This window comes from Cherax quadricarinatus, chromosome 78 (assembly GCF_038502225.1).
Source record: "Cherax quadricarinatus isolate ZL_2023a chromosome 78, ASM3850222v1, whole genome shotgun sequence".
NCBI classification, from domain to species: domain Eukaryota; kingdom Metazoa; phylum Arthropoda; class Malacostraca; order Decapoda; family Parastacidae; genus Cherax; species Cherax quadricarinatus.
This window is the reverse complement of record NC_091369.1, coordinates 5,677,626-5,696,754: the sequence shown is the minus strand read 5'-3', so window position 1 is coordinate 5,696,754 and position 19,129 is coordinate 5,677,626. Positions and strand designations below refer to the sequence as shown.

The window sequence follows — 19,129 nt, the reverse complement described above, 5'->3', positions numbered from 1 at the left end:
AGAGAGACAGAGAGAGACAGAGAGACAGACAGAGAGAGACAGAGAGACAGACAGACAGAGAGAGAGAGAGACAGAGAGAGAGACAGAGAGAGAGAGAGACAGAGAGAGACAGAGAGAGACAGAGAGAGAGACAGAGAGACAGAGAGAGAGACAGAGAGACAGAGAGAGAGACAGAGAGAGAGACAGAGAGAGAGAGAGACAGAGAGAGACAGAGAGAGAGAGAGAGACAGAGACAGAGACAGAGAGAGAGACAGAGAGAGAGAGAGACAGACAGAGAGAGAGACAGACAGAGAGAGAGACAGACAGAGAGAGAGACAGAGACAGAGAGACAGAGACAGAGAGAGACAGAGAGAGAGACAGAGAGAGAGAAAAAAAAAACAATTTAAAACTCTGAAGTACAGAGGATGACTGGAGTTTATATGAAAATCAGTTGGGTAGAGAACACTAATATGATTACCTGAGAACTGTACGGAAAACAGAACAGGCAAGTCCAGACATATTTCTTACCAGGCATGTGGACGAGAGGCTGGACAAAGGCATTGGGAGGGCTAGTACAAATTACTGGTGTCTGTACTTTATCTCCCTTGATTGTCAGGAGAAAAATTTTCATGTACATTTACCAATACTTCTATCAGTATACATGTAAATGTGATTTTATTTCTTGAAATACTTCAAAATAAATTATTTAATAAATGGCCAGAGTCCTTTTCATCCCTAACTTTTACAGTACAAAAAATTTATTTGAAAGTCAATTGGCAAGAAACCCATAAAACTCTTTCAATTATATACCATGTATGGATCAATCATGCTTTTATATTATTCATAATTGGAAGAATGTACAATACCTGTAATTCATCAAGAATAATTTGAATTAAATGCTTGCTCATGAAGCCAATATTTATTTGTCCTTCTTTGTTTCATCAGAGAAACTTTCTTTTAGTTCAGCAGCTTCACATCTGGCAAGCACATTAACATTTTCCTCTTCATTTCCTCCATTTACAGCTTCGACATTAAAATCGTCGTTGTTTTCTTTGTCAACTGTCTCAAAGTCAATATTTTTTGCGACATCATCTAGCATCTCTAGTAATTTTTTTTCTTCACAATTTGCCTCGTCTTCATTTATCACTATTTCATTTCCAATATCTGGAGAGTTTGCCTGTAAAACAAATTAACTACTAAAAATTGGAGTATAAATTAATACACAACAGAAATTCTTGCATAACAATGGCTAATACCAACATTCAGTGCATCTAAAATTTCATGTATAATGAAAACTTTTTAAAGAAGCCAAATTCACCTTGAAGACTCTCCCCATCCCCTTAAACTTAATTCTCAACTCTAAAGGTCTACTACCCCCTTTTCACTGCTAGAATGGCCTTTCAACTAAAAACTCTAGTCAATATTTTGTACTGCTTGACTTATGAAATCATAATGACAGTTGCAAAGAAGCCACAGTACAGGTGGGGTTAGAACCCATGGTAAGCAAGTTGTAAAACTCCAGGCCAGTGCATAGCCAGCTGGAGTTTTAAGACTCTTGCCATGGGTTCTAACCCCACCCCTACCTTTTTTTTTGTACTGCTTTTTTTTCCCCAATGATTCATCTGACAGATATTCTTTCCTCAACTCATTCATGCTTGGGAATCAACTTGCCATTCCTTAGAAAGCCTTATGTTTTACTATTACATAACAGTTTCTTTTTTAAACATTCATTTGTATACAGTGGACCCCCGCTTAACGATCACCTCCCAATGCGACCAATTATGCAAGTGTATTTATGCAAGTGCGTTTGTACGTGTATGTTTGGGGGTCTGAAATGGACTAATCTACTTTACAATATTCCTTATGGGAACAAATTCGGTCAGTACTGGCACCTGAACATACTTCTGGAATGAAAAAAATATTGTTAACCGGGGGTCCACTGTATTTGTATATACGTATACAATTTTTAAAATTCCTGGTTATATTAGCTTTCTTTCCAATGCTCTTTTTTAATGTATTTTTTTTCAACAAGTTGGTCGTCTCCCACACAATCTTCTAACTAGGAATGATTTTTTTCTGAATTCTACATTTAACCATAATTTCAAACCTTTTGATATTTTTTAATGATTCATTCTTAACATTTAACTCTCTCAGATGATAATCTTTATGCTACAGCAGACACCAACTCTTGGTATCTGAACTCGAGTCACCCATGCAATAATTCACTTTTTTCAAAAATTTAAAGACAAATCCTTAATGATCCTCAAATCTATGCAGCAGACAAAGACAATCTTCAACATTTACAGTGAATGTACACATAGAAAAAACTCATTCTAATGTTCATTCCTGTTTCATTCAATCACAGTAATCATTCACACAGTCACCATCTTTTTTACTACCATCCTCAGTCACTCATTCTCTCATGTTATACTCTAGCTAGAATGACTACTAGCCTTACAAACTGCACAAAAGATACAGCCTACGGTTTCTATAAATATTACATGCAACTGGACCAGTACCTGTGGCACAGGAAAGGTGGTGTGGGTTTCATCAGCAACTTTGGCCTCTGGCCTCTTGTAGGAGAAAGAAGCAGCTCTTGCAGCTGGAGTACGTCGCTGAGGGGACTCAGGATTCCTGCAGTAATAATAGATTTATGTAGAATGCTACCTGCCTTTGATACATGGCAAAAAAATTTATTGGCATAAATTAGAATGAGGTGTTTTGGCATTTAGAGGAAGGAGAATACAATGAGAGGGGATTCATAAATTTGGGGTGAAAGGTAGGTGGGGTAGGGGATGTCCCAGGAATGGTTGGAGGGAGAGGGGTAAAGGTGGCTGAATAGTTTAGGGTCTTGAGCATCCAGCAAGCTTGTGCGAGCGTGTCAGAGGTGAATGAAGACAAGTTATTTTTAACAGAGGTGTTGTTAGAGCAAGAGCATGGTAACACTCATGAAGGGAAACCATACCCCCGGCCGGGATTGAACCCGCGGTCATAGAGTCTCAAAACAGGGAGGTGGGAAGGGAAGTGCCTGCACTGTGAAGGAGAGATGGAGATTTTGTAACTGGATGGTAATCTGAACTGTGAAGTCAGCACACCTCTGACAAGACAGCAATTAAATAAAAGAGTTTCCTTTTGTTGGACCACCCAACCTTGGTGGGAGATGACCGTCAAGGTACAGAAAAAAAAAATCCAATGTTATTTTAAATAGCAACAGCAAATGTACAAGAAGAAAGTGCCAGCGACGCAAGCAGCTTATGTCACTTATTCCCCAACCTTACCCTTCCTTTGGGGAAGAGTTGGCATTTGCACACAGAAGAGGAATATTCAGTGCCAGAAAAGTAGACTAAAGCAAAAACTTTGGAAATACCTGGTCTTTAATGCATTTTAGTATAGTATTTTAGTACCAGTGCATTAGCTAGGATTATATTTGTTACTGTATCAAATATTAACCCTCTGTGTACACGAGCAATAGATTCCTTGCAACTAAAGTAACAGCCGTGTTCCAGAGGGAGGCCAAATTAAAATGGCCAAAAACAAACATTCAAACTCAAAATGGATGGTTCTGATGCTTAAGCTTAAACATGATAAAGTCAGTGACCACATCAGAAATAAAGTCTTGCCTAACCAAACTTATAAAGAGTAATATATTAGTTATACTGACACATGCAAGTGTTTCTTTTTTGGGTCATCCTGCCTTGGTAGGAGATGGCCAGGATGTTGAAAACATCAATATGAAAATTATCAAGTTGCAAAACTGTGATATGTATAAGAATACAGTGTGTAACAGAAACATGTCTCACTCCTAATGTAAAAGTGCAGATATGCCTCTAGTAGTTCTCCGAACTGTCAGGGGTTCAAGAATATCTGGGTGATAAAACAGTTTATGGGTGTATAAAAAGAAAATATACTACTATAATTTGATTAATTCTATAACTGTGGTCATTTTAACAGAAATATCAATACATGTACTGAATTTCTCTCCTCAAAAATAAGTATCATTACTGTATTTTTTTTTTAAATTACACATTCCTTTACAAATTAAAAAATACACTGTATTAATCCACCATACATTTACCAATTATGCATCTCAAAAAATAAGTGGAACACTTCATAAAAAAAAGACAAATCAAAAACAAAAAGCAAAAATGCACCTGAAAGACACCCGTCTTTTTTTGTGGGTCCAGATATACTTATCAAGGCGAGTGAAGCGATACTTGAATTTCATACGTTCCTTGATCTTCTGAGGGATGACTGATAAGGTAGTGAGGGTGTTTCCCAGAAACAGGATGAGGAATAGAATAGCCAGTGATGATACCTGAAAATGATAGAATTAAAGACAGTTAAACAGCCAGACTTTCACTATAGATATAGATGTATATATGCACAAATGAATTTCAGGTGCAATCACATAAGCGAGTACACAAACCCAAACACAATCAATGCACAGTTTATTAAATTTAGTAGTTTGATAGTTCAAGAAGTTCCTAAAATACACACACACACTGTTTTAGGAAGTCTGGCTCACAGTTCGTGTTATGGCACGTAGTTCACATTTAAAAGCAAAAATGTTAAAAACATTTAATATTTTTTTATCTGCTCTATCCACCTTAGACTTTCTTGTGAACCAAACACTGTCAAACATTACTGAGATTAGAGCTTTTGCAAAGACGAAAACTAACAACCTCTAGTTTTGTACCCTTACAGCTGTGTGGTAATGTATTTGGCTTGTAACTGAAAGAACCTTAGTTTAACCCTTTCAGGGTCCAAGGCCCAAATCAGGAGTCACGCACCAGTGTCCAAGAATTTTCTTATGAAATCGTAAAGAATCTTTTTGTGAAGGTAATAAAACAAAAAGTACGAAATTTGGTGGAAAATTGACGAAATTATGCTCTCGCGAATTTTGATGCGTCAGCGATATTTACGAATCGACGATTTTGCCGACTTTGACTCCCATTTTAGGCCAATTACATTATTCCAATCAACCAAATTCTTAGCTATTTCACTAGTATTACTTCTATTCTATCGATTGAGCACAAGAAATCGCCAAGTCAACTGTTTCAACTACAAAATAAAGTGATCGGAAATTGTTAATTTGGCCAATTTAACACAAAGTTCAAAATATTCCAATTTCAAAATAGGGTCCAGAATGAACAATGTAGGCATTCCTGGCACTAAACTAACATTTCCTCTGTTCATTAGTTATGTTTTGAGGCTTTACAAAAAAATTCCAATTTTGATTTTTTATTCACATAATGAATTTTTATTCACACCAAAAAATAGAAGATTTACTGTTATGCAATACTGTAATAATTGTATAAATATCATCACCATATTTGTGAATGTATATTAGACGTGTGAGGTCGTTTGTTTACTCTTGAATATCGGCAAAAATTTAACATTTCTGCTACTTTGAGCTCAGTTTCAAGCCATTTCCAGTGCTAAAACCAATCAAAATCATCTCTATTTCTGTAATATGTCTTCCATTCTATCAAATGAGACCAAGAAATCGCAAATACAACTATAAAAAACATACGAAAAAACACTGCAAAGTTGCTGTTTTAATTGAAAAATCATGATTTCATTTTTTTCTCTAATTATACACAGTGTGCTGCAGGATCTGTTTTATGTGGTGCACACATACCACACAGATGTATTCTCTCTTATCTAGGCCCAAATGTACCACTCACAGTTTATCAGAGTGAGCTGAGCTCATGGCGTAGATCTACGGTTTGGACCCTGAACGTAAAGCCGTAGATCTACGGGACGGACCCTGAAAGGGTTAAACCCTTAGGCAAGATGAAACATATGCAAGTTCCTTTACACCAGTTGCACAGTTCACCAAGTAGATACCTTAAGTATTAGCAGACTGTTGCAGGATGCAGCCTAAGGAAGGGTACTCAAGGAACCCAACAAATATAAGCTTCACTGCTCGATTTTATTGCTGTGTCCCTACAAGGTCAATAATCCATTAAGTCTTCTACTTCTGTACTCTCACACATTCCTCTCTTAAGCACTAACCCTTTTGTGCAGCATTTAACTTTAAACACATTGGCCCTCTCCACTTATCTCTGATGAGTGCATAGATTATTTCTACTACCAGAGCCCAACCTTGGGCCAGGCTTTTCTGGTATTTATTTTAATAATTATCTTACTCCTGTATTCCATGCCATAAAAGTAGAGCTGTCAACAAAACATACCAACCATAATCCAAACTCTTAATTCAACTTACGTGCCATTCTGCATTTTCAGTAAAGGAGAGGACGTAGAGTGTGTAAGCATTATAAAGCTCCCACAAATATCCTATTAAGAGAAAGGGTATAATGAATCCAAGACCACGCCACATCCAGTGGTGAAAGCCTTCAACTGTAATATCCATATTGTGGCTTTCCCCAAGAGCTTTGAGTCGGTAGAGACAGCCACGCTGGTACATGAACAACAGGTACTGTACAAAACCTGAAGAAAAACCATTTCATTAATTGGCATTATCTTTGTATGTTTTGACGATTCAAAATCCAACACTAACTCTCTTAAAAATTAGGTGGCCTTGTACCTTGATAACCAATTTACAGGTGGGTCCTGCTTACATGGCAGGTTAGGTTCCAGGATACTGCCATATGGCAGAAACTGCTGTAGGGTGAATCACCCTTTTTTTCCCCACTTATAAATACATATAAATGCCTATGAACACATTTACACTATCATATATTAAGTTAGCACTAGAACTAGGCATAAAAAAGTAAAGTGCACATACAGTACACTCATCATTTACTTTAAAATATTTGAAGTCTTAATGAAGAGCGAGAGGCAAGTAGTATTTATTGTAGGAAGTCAGGTGTGGTAGTCCATCTGGCTACCACACCTCACAATTAAGTTTGTTTTACAATGATTGTATATATTTTGTTTATATGATATGTAACTTATTTGTTATATAATGTTGAAAAAATATAGATGGATTAATGAAAATATCTAACAATATTCACCAAAGAGTGGATTTTTTTTTTTTTTATGAAAAAAGCAGGCCATCTCCTACCAGGCAGAGTGGCCCAAAAATGAAAAACTCTTCCACCATCATTCAACACTCACTGTAATTCACATATACAGCCTCTCCTCACTTAACGACAGAGTTCCATTCCTAATACCGCATCGGCAAACAAATTCGTTGCTAAACGAGGAACATACTACAATGGTAGTGGGTTTATGTCAACCTTCTTTGATATTGCTTTAATGTCACCTTTGTACCATTTACAACATTATTAGTATATTTTAAAATGTTTATACAGTAGTGTACTGTATATTGTAATAAACAGAATAGAGGAAATCTGCTCTAATATACATTATTTAGGTATGCTTACTGGTCAGAGAGCACGTTGTAAGTCCAAGTCGTAGGTAAACAAGTCGCTAAGTGAGGAGAGGCTGTAATCACTGTCTTTGCAGAGGCGTGTAGATATGACAGTTCAGATGTCACTCAAATCAGCAAATATCCCAAACCCATCCTTAAAAGTGCAGGAATTGTACTTCCCATCTCCAGGACTCAAGTCCGGCTCACTGGTTTCCCTAAATCCCTTCACAAAATATTACCCTCCTCACACCTCAACAGCTCATCAAGTCCCAAAAACCATTCATTTCCATTCACTCTTATCTAATATGCTTACACATGCCTGCTGCATATCTAAGCCCCTTGGCAAACAAAACTTCTCACCCTCTCTTCAACACTAGAGATGCTCGGCGATTTTAACGTATACCTGCATGCCATCACAGTGCGTTAGTTAGTTTAGATACAGGTACACAAGTACAATTATAAGAGTATATATGAAATATGCAATAACTTTAAAACACTTATTTTCTGCATAATATTCATGCTACATCAAACAACAGATCTTTAAATTTCCAGCCACTGTACTTCTAAACATGCTATTAAAAGTTTGGCTGATGCAGTGTATACTGGAAGATGTCTAGGAATACCACAGTGTTTCATGAGCACTAAAGCACTTCTGTTTTACAAGCTTTCATTTTCAATTTTAGCATATATTACTGTCTTTTTATAAATATTACCGTGTCAAATTTCTACAGTTTTACTATCTATCATTCATGTTTATGCAACCTCACTGTTTTGACCAAGTGGCACACGCACAGTCTTTCAAAGCAAGTTCTCTTAGCTAAATGTAATAAGAATTTACTTAATTTCTGATGGAGGAAAATTTCAGTACTACCTGTTAATATGCGTTTGATTAATGAATTCAGTGATTAAAACTTAAAAAGTTTTTGAAAAGTGTGGCACAGTAGATATAAAAAAATTTTTTTATACATTTTGTGTCAAACTGAAATTTATACAAATAACACTTACTAATATACATATTGAATAACATGAACTGCTTGCGGAATGCATAGTAGGTTTCCCCATTAGGCCAAATTAGCAAAATACCGGACAGAATAGTTGATATGAAGTGATGTGCTCTCCACCAGCCCTTGATTCTTGAACCATTCACCTGTAAACAAGGTGAAAATTTTTGGAGAAAGTTGTCAGAGTAATAAATACACAAAACTAATTTCTTAAAATGAAGAATTACAAGGTCACAGTATGAATACCAAAAATTAAAGGCAATACTGTATACTGTGCTAAGCTACAGTACAGTACAATAACAAAAGCCTTGGGGTTGGATTTCATTTTTAATAAATGTAGAAGACATGTTCAGTACATTTTAATCTTTGCAAAAAGTGACCTCCTCTCAACTGGCCAGTGAGGTGGCCCTCCCAAATACTTGGGACACCAAATACACTACAGTAAGGCCTCGATAAAATAAACCTCCATAACACAGATATGGCTAAAACAACCATAAAAATCTGGCTGGACAAAGGCTTAACATGTCCATTTAAAGAGTGACTGTACACAAATAACTCGCACATAAAAGAGAGAAGCTTACGACGATGTTTCGGTCCGACTTGGACCACTGACAAAGTCACACTAACCATAAGTGGAGTAGGACAGCTATATATAGGCAGGGAGAGGTGGTGGTAGTAGTAGTAGTAGTAGTAGTAGTAGTAAGTAGTAGTAGTAGTAAGTAGTAGTAGTAGTAAGTAGTAGTAGTAGTAAGTAGTAGTAGTAGTAAGTAGTAGTAGTAAGTAGTAGTAGTAAGTAGTAAGTAGTAGTAGTAAGTAGTAGTAGTAGTAAGTAGTAGTAGTAGTAAGTAGTAGTAGTAGTAAGTAGTAGTAGTAGTAAGTAGTAGTAAGTAGTAGTAGTAGTAGTAGTAGTAGTAGTAGTACAAGAATGGTATATAATACCAACAAGATGAAATTAAGACACGCGCAACACCCGGGCATCCCTATCGCAGACGTTTTGCCATCCAGCCAGCCACTGGATGGCGAAACGTCCACAACAAAGACAGCCAGACGTCGCACATGTCTTAATTTTATCAGTAGTTGTAGTAGTAGAAGAGGTAGTAGTAGTGGTAGTGGTAGAAGTGGGAAATAAGGAGGACGAGCCAGTCAAATACAAAGGAAGGGGAGCACTGCAAGAGAGCTAGGTGGCCACTGAGGGAGAGTTGGTCCTGGCTTCACGATGGACACATCCATTTTAATTGTTCCTGGGCAGTAGGGTCAGTGACAGTCTGTGCTCACATGCCATAGTCATTTTGTCTCCCATTTTTCCATGGATTTTCAGAGTTTATAATTTTATTAAAATTCCCTGTACATTATTAATAATGGCCTCCAAAGCAAGTGATAGTGCCAAGAAGCATGTGACCTTGACTTAAGCAAAAATAGCAATAGGGAAGCTGGAGGCTGGCATTTCAGTAGCCCAGGAGGGAGGAGTAGCAAAGCAGTGTGACACTCATAGAAGCAAGGAAAAGCTTACAGCATAAGCTATGCAGTGTAGCCACTAGACTAAATAGTTCTTCAGCTTTTCCTAGGAAACATGAAATTGGCCCAAGAATTGGAATACTGTACATCTGTCACCTCATCTATCCACCAGAAAATGTAAGAAAATTTCCTGTACTGTACTCGACTGGATTGCACTGTACTGTATAATAGCATAATACTGTTTTGTACTCTAATTTATGCTGAGTATGTTTGGTTGACCAGTACACAAGACCAAGTCTTTTATTGGGGGGATTTATGTCTGGTTGTCAATCAATTAAGCAGACTACATCAGCATATAACTTTAAATATAACGGATTTTTGCTAAGATGGACACTCCTCCCCCTCTATTAGTTAGTTTTATAGTGTTCACTGTACTCCTTTAACTGTTTCATGTAGATCTATATGCCCCATGAAGCCTAATAAAGCATGCATCAACTCTTATATCCAGTGACTTGATTGAAGTAAGAGAACAAACATTTATACAGCACTATGACCACCTTGGGGTCTTGTATTCCAAAGTTATACCCTACAAAAATGATCCATACTTAATGCTACAGTAGCAAAACTGATTAGTAATAAATGGGCCTAGTGAGAGGACAATACATTATGGAAAAAAGAGCAATGGTACTTTTTAATAGTACTCTAAATGAAAGTAATACAAACATTAACAAAATCTGTACAAAATGAGCAGATAAAAAGTCTGAGAAAATCTGCATATAAAACAAAATGAAATGCTATAATATCAACATGTTGGAAAGACACCATAAATGCCTTATTTATTGTAAGGCTTTCCAATACAGTACTGTACTTTAGACCTAGGAAACAGTCTTTTCTTCCCTGTCTTACAAACCTTGAGAATGCTTTCCCTGATGGTTAAGGTGCAGTAGTACCACACCAAGAGGAACATGTGAATGAGATCAGCTGTCCTGCAATGCATAAAATATTGCATTAATTTCAATTAATGATTTCTTGTTTATTGCATGTATATGATTTAGAGACGGTGCAAAGAGCACTAGAACCAAGGTACTTATATATTTATATAATTATAGATGGAGCTGAAAAAAGTGAATACTAGGGTGTTGAGAAGAGGTGTGGGATTAAAAACAATATTTTTAAGATGTAAAAATTGTCACTGTTACTGTTTGTCAATGACAGTCTTTTTGGGAGATTCTGAAGAGAAGTTGCAAAGGTCGATGGAGGAGTATAGGAGGGTGTACAAGAATAAGAGTGAACATACAGAAGAGCAAGGTGATGAGAGTAACAAACAGTTAGGGTAAAAACAATATCAAACTGGAGAAGATGAGTATGAAGTAAAAGCATTTTGATATTTAGGAGGCAATGTATTGTTAGATGGGTCCATGAATGATAAGGTGAACTATAGAATAAAGGAAAAACAAGTGTTGAGGTATCTATTTTTATTTTATTATCACACTGGCAGATTCCCACCAAGGCAGGGTGGCCCGAAAAAGAAAAAACTTTCACCATCATTCACTCCATCACTGTCTTGCCAGAAGGGTGCTTTACACTACAGTTTTTAAACTGCAACATTAACACCCCTCCTTCAGAGTGCAGGCACTGTACTTCCCATCTCCAGGACTCAAGTCCGGCCTGCCGGTTTCCCTGAATCCCTTCATAAATGTTACTTTGCTCACACTCCAACAGCACGTCAAGTATTAAAAACCATTTGTCTCCATTCACTCCTATCAAACACGCTCACGCATGCCTGCTGGAAGTCCAAGCCCCTCGCACACAAAACCTCCTTTACCCCCTCCCTCCAACCTTTCCTAGGCCGACCCCTACTCCACCTTCCTTCCACTACAGACTGATACACTCTTGAAGTTATTCTGTTTCGCTCCATTCTCTCCACATGTCCGAACCACCTCAACAACCCTTCCTCAGCCCTCTGGACAACAGTTTTGGTAATCCCGCACCTCCTCCTAACTTCCAAACTACGAATTCTCTGCATTATATTCACACCACACATTGCTCTCAGACATGACATCTCCACTGCCTCCAGCCTTCTCCTCGCTGCAACATTCATCACCCATGCTTCACACCCATATAAGAGCGTTGGTAAAACTATACTCATACATTCCCCTCTACCTCCAAGGACAAAGTCCTGTGGATATAAATTTATCTCTGAAGGCAAAAAGGAAAAAGTACCAGTCTACTGGTATCAGCTCTTATGTGGGTACAAGACATGGGCTTTGAATATTGTAGCAAGGACAGAGCTGGAGGCAGTGAAGGTGTCAAGAATTCAGATTGTGCAAATATGTTGGTCTAGGTTTATAAGAGGTATAATTCAGAAGGCAGGGGAGGAATGGGATAGTTTAGGAATTTAAAAAGAAAAAGAATGGACTAAAATAGGATGACCAAGAGGTGTACAAATCAAGGGTGGGAGGGATAAGGAATGTCTCAGGGAAGGTTGGAGGAAGGATATGAAGGAGGTTGAAAGTGATAAACTCTGGAGCCTCTAGCAGCTATGTAGGTGTGGAGTCAGAATGGAGAAGAGTTGTTCCAAGGATTTGACATGCTGTTGGAATGTGAGGAAAGTAACATTTATGAAATGATTTAGAGAAACCAGTTAACCAAACTTGAGACCCAGAGGTGGAAAGTACAATGCCTGTTCTCTGAAGTAGGGGTAGGGATGTTTCAGTTTGGAGGGTCATTGGAATTTGTAATGTTTGCACAAATCTGGCAAAGCAACTACTAAGTGACGGTGGTTAATGTTTCATTATTTGGGCTACCCAGCCTTGGGAGACAGCTGGTGTAGATTTTAAAATTACAAAAAGTCACCATTTTACTCTGCCCATAAAAACTATTTATAGTAATTTCAATGCATGGCAGTCACTCAGCTTTCCCACTCGTATGTAATTTAGGCACATTTCATCACCCATTAACAATATTCATGCCATTAAAGTAATCACTATTAAAATTATGTGCTACCCTACCTTTGACGAGTGTTGAGAGAGTCTCTACTCTTGAAGTCGTGTTCACATGTAAAACCCCTACACAGATTATGACAGTTTTTTCATTTTCACAAATTCATGTTATTAACAGTATTCCATCTTACCAAACATCACAATCAGTTCACATTCCATTTAAGCTCTACAGCATTTGTACTTGCTGTTGCACATATATTTTACAGATTAGAATTAGCATTTTCTACTGTGCATAAAGTTATTCACATTTTCCATTACCAAAACTAATAAAGGAGCAATTTTAAACACTTATAAATCATTAAGCATTAATAAGAATAATACTTTACTGCATACAAATAATTACCTGATATTTGTAAGGATATTGAAGGTAGAGATGGCAAAAGCTACCAGATTTATGACAAGTTTAAACTTCTCGTACTCATCTTTATAGCGATACCTGATGACAGAAAACATTACAAGACATTAGTCAGTGGCAATAACTTATCTGACACAGTTGAACCCAGTAGTTCATGAGGGTTAGGTTCTTGGAAGTGGTGTGAACAATGAAGCTGCATATAACAGGAAATTACACATTTTTTTTTTTTTTTTTTTTTCAACAAGTTGGCCGTCTCCCACCGAGGCAGGGTGACCCAAAAAAGAAAGAAAATCCCCAAAAAGAAAATACTTTCATCATCATTCAACACTTTCACCACACTCACACATTATCACTGTTTTTTGCAGAGGTGCTCAGAATACAACAGTCTAGAAGCATACACATATAAAGATACACAACATATCCTTCCAAACTGCCAATATTGAAATTACACATATTAAGAATTATTTAAATGTTGTTGATCATCTTTTAATATACATTGCTCGAAACTAATATTGACATTCATGAAAATGAGTACGCTTTGAATTAAGTTATTTTTTATATTGAAGAGTCATGCATTAGACAAAAGTCATGGGGTGTAAGAAACAATGAATAAATGATCAATTCACAATACTGTATAATCAAATCATGCTGAATTACTATCAACTTCTATAATTATATTTATCACTAATGCATATATATTTTTAGGCCAATTATTTTTTCATGATGGCTGTACAACCAATAGTCCACACTGATATAAGAAGAGGGTATAACTACAAACTATGAAAGAGCCTAAACTGAGAAGAGTAACAAAGAAGGCAAGAATTAGGTCTATGTCATGTGAAGACATAAGAACAAGAGAGAAGGGTATGATCATGATATACAAGGTAGGCAAGCAGAGGCTCTTTACCAAAGATGTAACAAAATTACAAAGACATAGCTGAAAAATTACAAAGCCAGATGAGCAACACTGATATCAGAATAAGTTTCTTTAACATAAGAGTATGAAGAGGAATTAGTTGAGCAAGGAGAAAGCAGACTATACAGGGGTTCAAGAAGATATGACAGTTAGTTATATATGTTAAACCAATTTTAAAGGCAGGGCAATGAGCTAGAGCTCATCCCACCATGAACTCAAATAGGTAATTATAGTAAAGCTATCTGACAGTAGTTAAGACTTATGACTAGCTGCTGTTTTGACCCCTGCAAACAAGGAGAGTACAATACTGGTGCATAAAGTAATGTACATAAATGCAGTAATATGCAGTGGAGATGTCATGTCTGAGGGCAATGTGTGGTGTGAATATAATGCAGAGAATTCGTAGTTTGGAAGTTAGGAGGAGGTGCGGGATTACCAAAACTGTTGTCCAGAGGGCTGAGGAAGGGTTGTTGAGGTGGTTCGGACATGTAGAGAGAATGGAGCGAAACAGAATGACTTCAAGAGTGTATCAGTCTGTAGTGGAAGGAAGGCGGGGTAGGGGTCGGCCTAGGAAGGGTTGGAGGGAGGGGGTAAAGGAGGTTTTGTGTGCGAGGGGCTTGGACTTCCAGCAGGCATGCGTGAGCGTGTTTGATAGGAGTGAATGGAGACAAATGGTTTTTAATACTTGACGTGCTGTTGGAGTGTGAGCAAAGTAACATTTATGAAGGGATTCAGGGAAACCGGCAGGCCGGACTTGAGTCCTGGAGATGGGAAGTACAGTGCCTGCACTCTGAAGGAGGGGTGTTAATGTTGCAGTTTAAAAACTGTAGTGTAAAGCACCCTTCTGGCAAGACAGTGATGGAGTGAATGATGGTGAAAGTTTTTCTTTTTCGGGCCACCCTGCCTTGGTGGGAATCGGCCGGTGTGATAATAAAAAAAAATAAAATAATTTCTTCTAAGAAGGACTTTCTTTAGGTACAGCTTTGGCTACACTTACCACACACATACTTACTTCTCCTCTTTATTAAGTATTGAAACATTAATGTTTCCAAGGATGATCTTGAGGTAAAGACCATTGGGCTTGGGAATGTTATTTTCCATGTCATAAAGCTGAGCCTTGCGACGAATGAGGTCAGTCTGTAGTAGTTGATTCCTCTCTCTGTTGTCTGGGTCATCTTTATGATTTAACCTGCCAAACACATCTCCATTAATTTTAAATATTAGATATTTCACTAATATTTTCAATAAAAACTAAACTAAATAACATGAGACTTGCCATTCAATTTAATTATAGGGAAGCACTAAACCCATACAGGTCATAATGCCTGGGAGGCATTTAGGTTCAAGGAAGGGAAGGGTAAGTCCAGTTTCTTGGATTATGAGCCCCTCACTGGCATAAAGAACCTCCCCTGAGGGGATTCAATATAAAACCTTTAAAAACAAACCCTCCAATGCAAGAATCAAAATATTCTGTACCTCATATTACATTATCAATTCTTCTCAGATACAAAAATAATTTATGATATACAATATTGCAATACCCAAGGCTTCAAACACAAACAAACTGAGACTAACTTTTTAAGGGATTGCTTGATTATACTTATGCGATAACGCTGGTGTGCGATCCCTTTGATGCACTTCTGCTGCAACTGTGTCAAGTCTTCTAATTTCTCTCTATATTCCTTGTGAATTTTCTGAAAGAATATTTTATAAAATCATTTCTAGTTGGGAACAAAACAAAATCATTATCTGCCAAAGTGAACACAAGTAGATAAAGTTGAGAAATATTGGAGATGCATATTTAATGCAAGGACCAGAGCGCCGCCAGGTGACGGGCCGGGGACCAGAGCGCCGCCAGGTGACGGGCCGGGGACCAGAGCGCCGCCAGGTGACGGGCCAGGGACCAGAGCGCCGCCAGGTGACGGGCCAGGGACCAGAGCGCCGCCAGGTGACGGGCCGGGGACCAGAGCGCCGCCAGGTGACGGGCCGGGGACCAGAGCGCCGCCAGGTGACGGGCCGGGGACCAGAGCGCCGCCAGGTGACGGGCCGGGGACCAGAGCGCCGCCAGGTGACGGGCCGGGGACCAGAGCGCCGCCAGGTGACGGGCCGGGGACCAGAGCGCCGCCAGGTGACGGGCCGGGGACCAGAGCGCCGCCAGGTGACGGGCCGGGGACCAGAGCGCCGCCAGGTGACGGGCCGGGGACCAGAGCGCCGCCAGGTGACGGGCCGGGGACCAGAGCGCCGCCAGGTGACGGGCCGGGGACCAGAGCGCCGCCAGGTGACGGGCCGGGGACCAGAGCGCCGCCAGGTGACGGGCCGGGGACCAGAGCGCCGCCAGGTGACGGGCCGGGGACCAGAGCGCCGCCAGGTAACGGGCCGGGGACCAGAGCGCCGCCCGGTGACGGGCCGGGGACCAGAGCGCCGCCAGGTGACGGGCCAGGGACCAGAGCGCCGCCAGGTGACGGGCCAGGGACCAGAGCGCCGCCAGGTGACGGGCCAGGGACCAGAGCGCCGCCAGGTGACGGGCCAGGGACCAGAGCGCTGCCAGGTGACGGGCCAGGGACCAGAGCGCCGCCAGGTGACGGGCCAGGGACCAGAGCGCCGCCAGGTGACGGGCCAGGGACCAGAGCGCCGCCAGGTGACGGGCCAGGGACCAGAGCGCCGCCAGGTGACGGGCCAGGGACCAGAGCGCCGCCAGGTGACGGGCCAGGGACCAGAGCGCCACCGGGTAACAAGTGAGGGGTCAAGATACCACCAGGTAACACGTCAGGGATCAAGGTACCCACAGGTTACAAGTCAGGGATCAAGGTACCACCAGGTTTCGAGTCAGGGATCAAGGTACCACCAGGTATCGAGTCAGGGATCAAGGTACCACCAGGTATCGAGTCAGGGATCAAGGTACCACCAGGTATCAAGTCAGGGATCAAGGTACCACCAGGTATCAAGTCAGGGATCAAGGTACCACCAGGTATCAAGTCAGGGATCAAGGTACCACCAGGTATCAAGTCAGGGATCAAGGTACCACCAGGTAACAAGTCAGGGATCAAGGTACCACCAGGTTACAAGTCAGGGATCAAGGTACCACCAGGTTACAAGTCAGGGATCAAGGTACCACCAGGTTACAAGTCAGGGATCAAGGTACCACCAGGTTACAAGTCAGGGATCAAGGTACCACCAGGTTACAAGTCAGGGATCAAGGTACCACCAGGTAACAAGTCAGGGATCAAGGTACCACCAGCTTACAAGTCAGGGATCAAGGTACCACCAGGTAACAAGTCACAAGTCAGGGATCAAGGTACCACCAGGTAACAAGTCAGGGATCAAGGTACCACCAGGTAACAAGTCAGGGATCAAGGTACCACCAGGTAACAAGTCAGGGATCAAGGTACCACCAGGTAACAAGTCAGGGATCAAGGTACCACCAGGTAACAAGTCAGGGATCAAGGTACCACCAGGTAACAAGTCAGGGATCAAGGTACCACCAGGTATCAAGTCAGGGATCAAGGTACCACCAGGTATCAAGTCAGGGATCAAGGTACCACCAGGTAACAAGTCAGGGATCAAGGTACCACCAGGTAACAAGTCAGAGATCAAGGTACCACCAGGTATCAAGTCAGGGATCAAGGTACCACCAGGTATCAAGTCAGGGATCAAGGTACCACCAAGTATCGAGTCAGGGATCAAGGTACCACCAGGTATCAAGTCAGGGATCAAGGTACCACCAGGTATCAAGTCAGGGATCAAGGTACCACCAGGTATCAAGTCAGGGATCAAGGTACCACCAGGTATCAAGTCAGGGATCAAGGTACCACCAGGTATCAAGTCAGGGATCAAGGTACCACCAGGTATCAAGTCAGGGATCAAGGTACCACCAGGTAACAAGTCAGGGATCAAGGTACCACCAGGTAACAAGTCAGGGATCAAGGTACCACCAGGTAACAAGTCAGGGATCAAGGTACCACCAGGTAACAAGTCAGGGATCAAGGTACCACCAGGTAACAAGTCAGGGATCAAGGTACCACCAGGTAACAAGTCAGGGATCAAGGTACCACCAGGTAACAAGTCAGGGATCAAGGTACCACCAGGTAACAAGTCAGGGATAACAAGTCAGGGATCAAGGTACCACCAGGTAACAAGTCAGGGATCAAGGTACCACCAGGTAACAAGTCAGGGATCAAGGTACCACCAGGTAACAAGTCAGGGATCAAGGTACCACCAGGTAACAAGTCAGGGATCAAGGTACCACCAGGTAACAAGTCAGGGATCAAGGTACCACCAGGTAACAAGTCAGGGATCAAGGTACCACCAGGTAACAAGTCAGGGATCAAGGTACCACCAGGTAACAAGTCAGGGATCAAGGTACCACCAGGTAACAAGTCAGGGATCAAGGTACCACCAGGTAACAAGTCAAGGGTCAAAGTCCAGGCGAGATACAGGGGAGTCAAAGTAGAATCACCAAGACACTGGTTATAACGACGCCTCACACACCTCCAGCGCCCTGTACTCGTTGCTAAGAGTCTCCCACTCCTCTATACAGGCGTCAATGGCGTTGTGCTCCATGTTGGTGCTTTAGGAGGAGTAATATCAGCAACAAAGTTCCACAACATCCATCATCAACACTTGTCTGGCAACCACTACCAACCCTCACGTTCAACTATCAACAAAAATTACAAAATCTTCCATTATCTCTTCCTCTTCTACATTTTTCTCTCTCCCTTTATTCATAAAGAACAAGAAAAAATATATTTAATTTTTTTCCTTTACTTGTGTATAATTCGGTTAAAATTTTGTGATTTTTTATTGCATTTATATACTTTTTTTATTTCTTCATAAGTAGTAATTTAATGTGATGTTTATGGCATAGATAAAAAAAATGCTTTACTCTTATATAACAAAAAATATATGTGGTGCTATAAAATATATGTGGTGCTATAAAAAATATAGCTGTATAGCCCTTGTGGCTTAGCGCTTCTTTTTGATTATAATAATAATATAAAAAATATATGTAGTGCTATAAAATATATTTGGTGCTATAAAAGTATATTTGGTGTTATAAAAATATATTTGGTGCTATAAAAATAT

General features: G+C 40.2%; 1 protein-coding gene across 1 annotated transcript; it reads right to left on the bottom strand.

The window, feature by feature from the left end:
• Positions 1-234: 234 nt before the first annotated feature.
• Positions 235-18,702, bottom strand: LOC128701591 (transmembrane protein 120 homolog). Its single transcript, XM_053795372.2, has 10 exons — positions 18,536-18,702; positions 15,623-15,741; positions 15,060-15,236; positions 13,120-13,212; positions 10,685-10,760; positions 8,324-8,465; positions 6,209-6,432; positions 4,131-4,294; positions 2,499-2,613; positions 235-1,156 (listed from the first exon to the last, which is right to left on the bottom strand). Exons 1-10 carry the CDS (start codon positions 18,605-18,607, stop codon positions 899-901), a joined length of 1,440 nt encoding a protein of 479 aa, XP_053651347.1. The 5' UTR covers positions 18,608-18,702; the 3' UTR covers positions 235-898.
• Between the last annotated feature and the right edge of the window lie 427 nt (positions 18,703-19,129).

Coding starts and splice junctions, on each gene's coding strand:
- LOC128701591 (XM_053795372.2), bottom strand. CDS start 18,607: ATGGAGCACAACGCCATTGACGCCTGTATAGAGGAGTGGGAGACTCTT. Junction 15,237..15,622: donor ATCAAGCAATCCCTTAAAAA/GTTAGTCTCAGT, acceptor TGTGTTTGGCAG/GTTAAATCATAAAGATGACC. Junction 1,157..2,498: donor CCACCTTTCCTGTGCCACAG/GTACTGGTCCAG, acceptor TTTGTTTTACAG/GCAAACTCTCCAGATATTGG.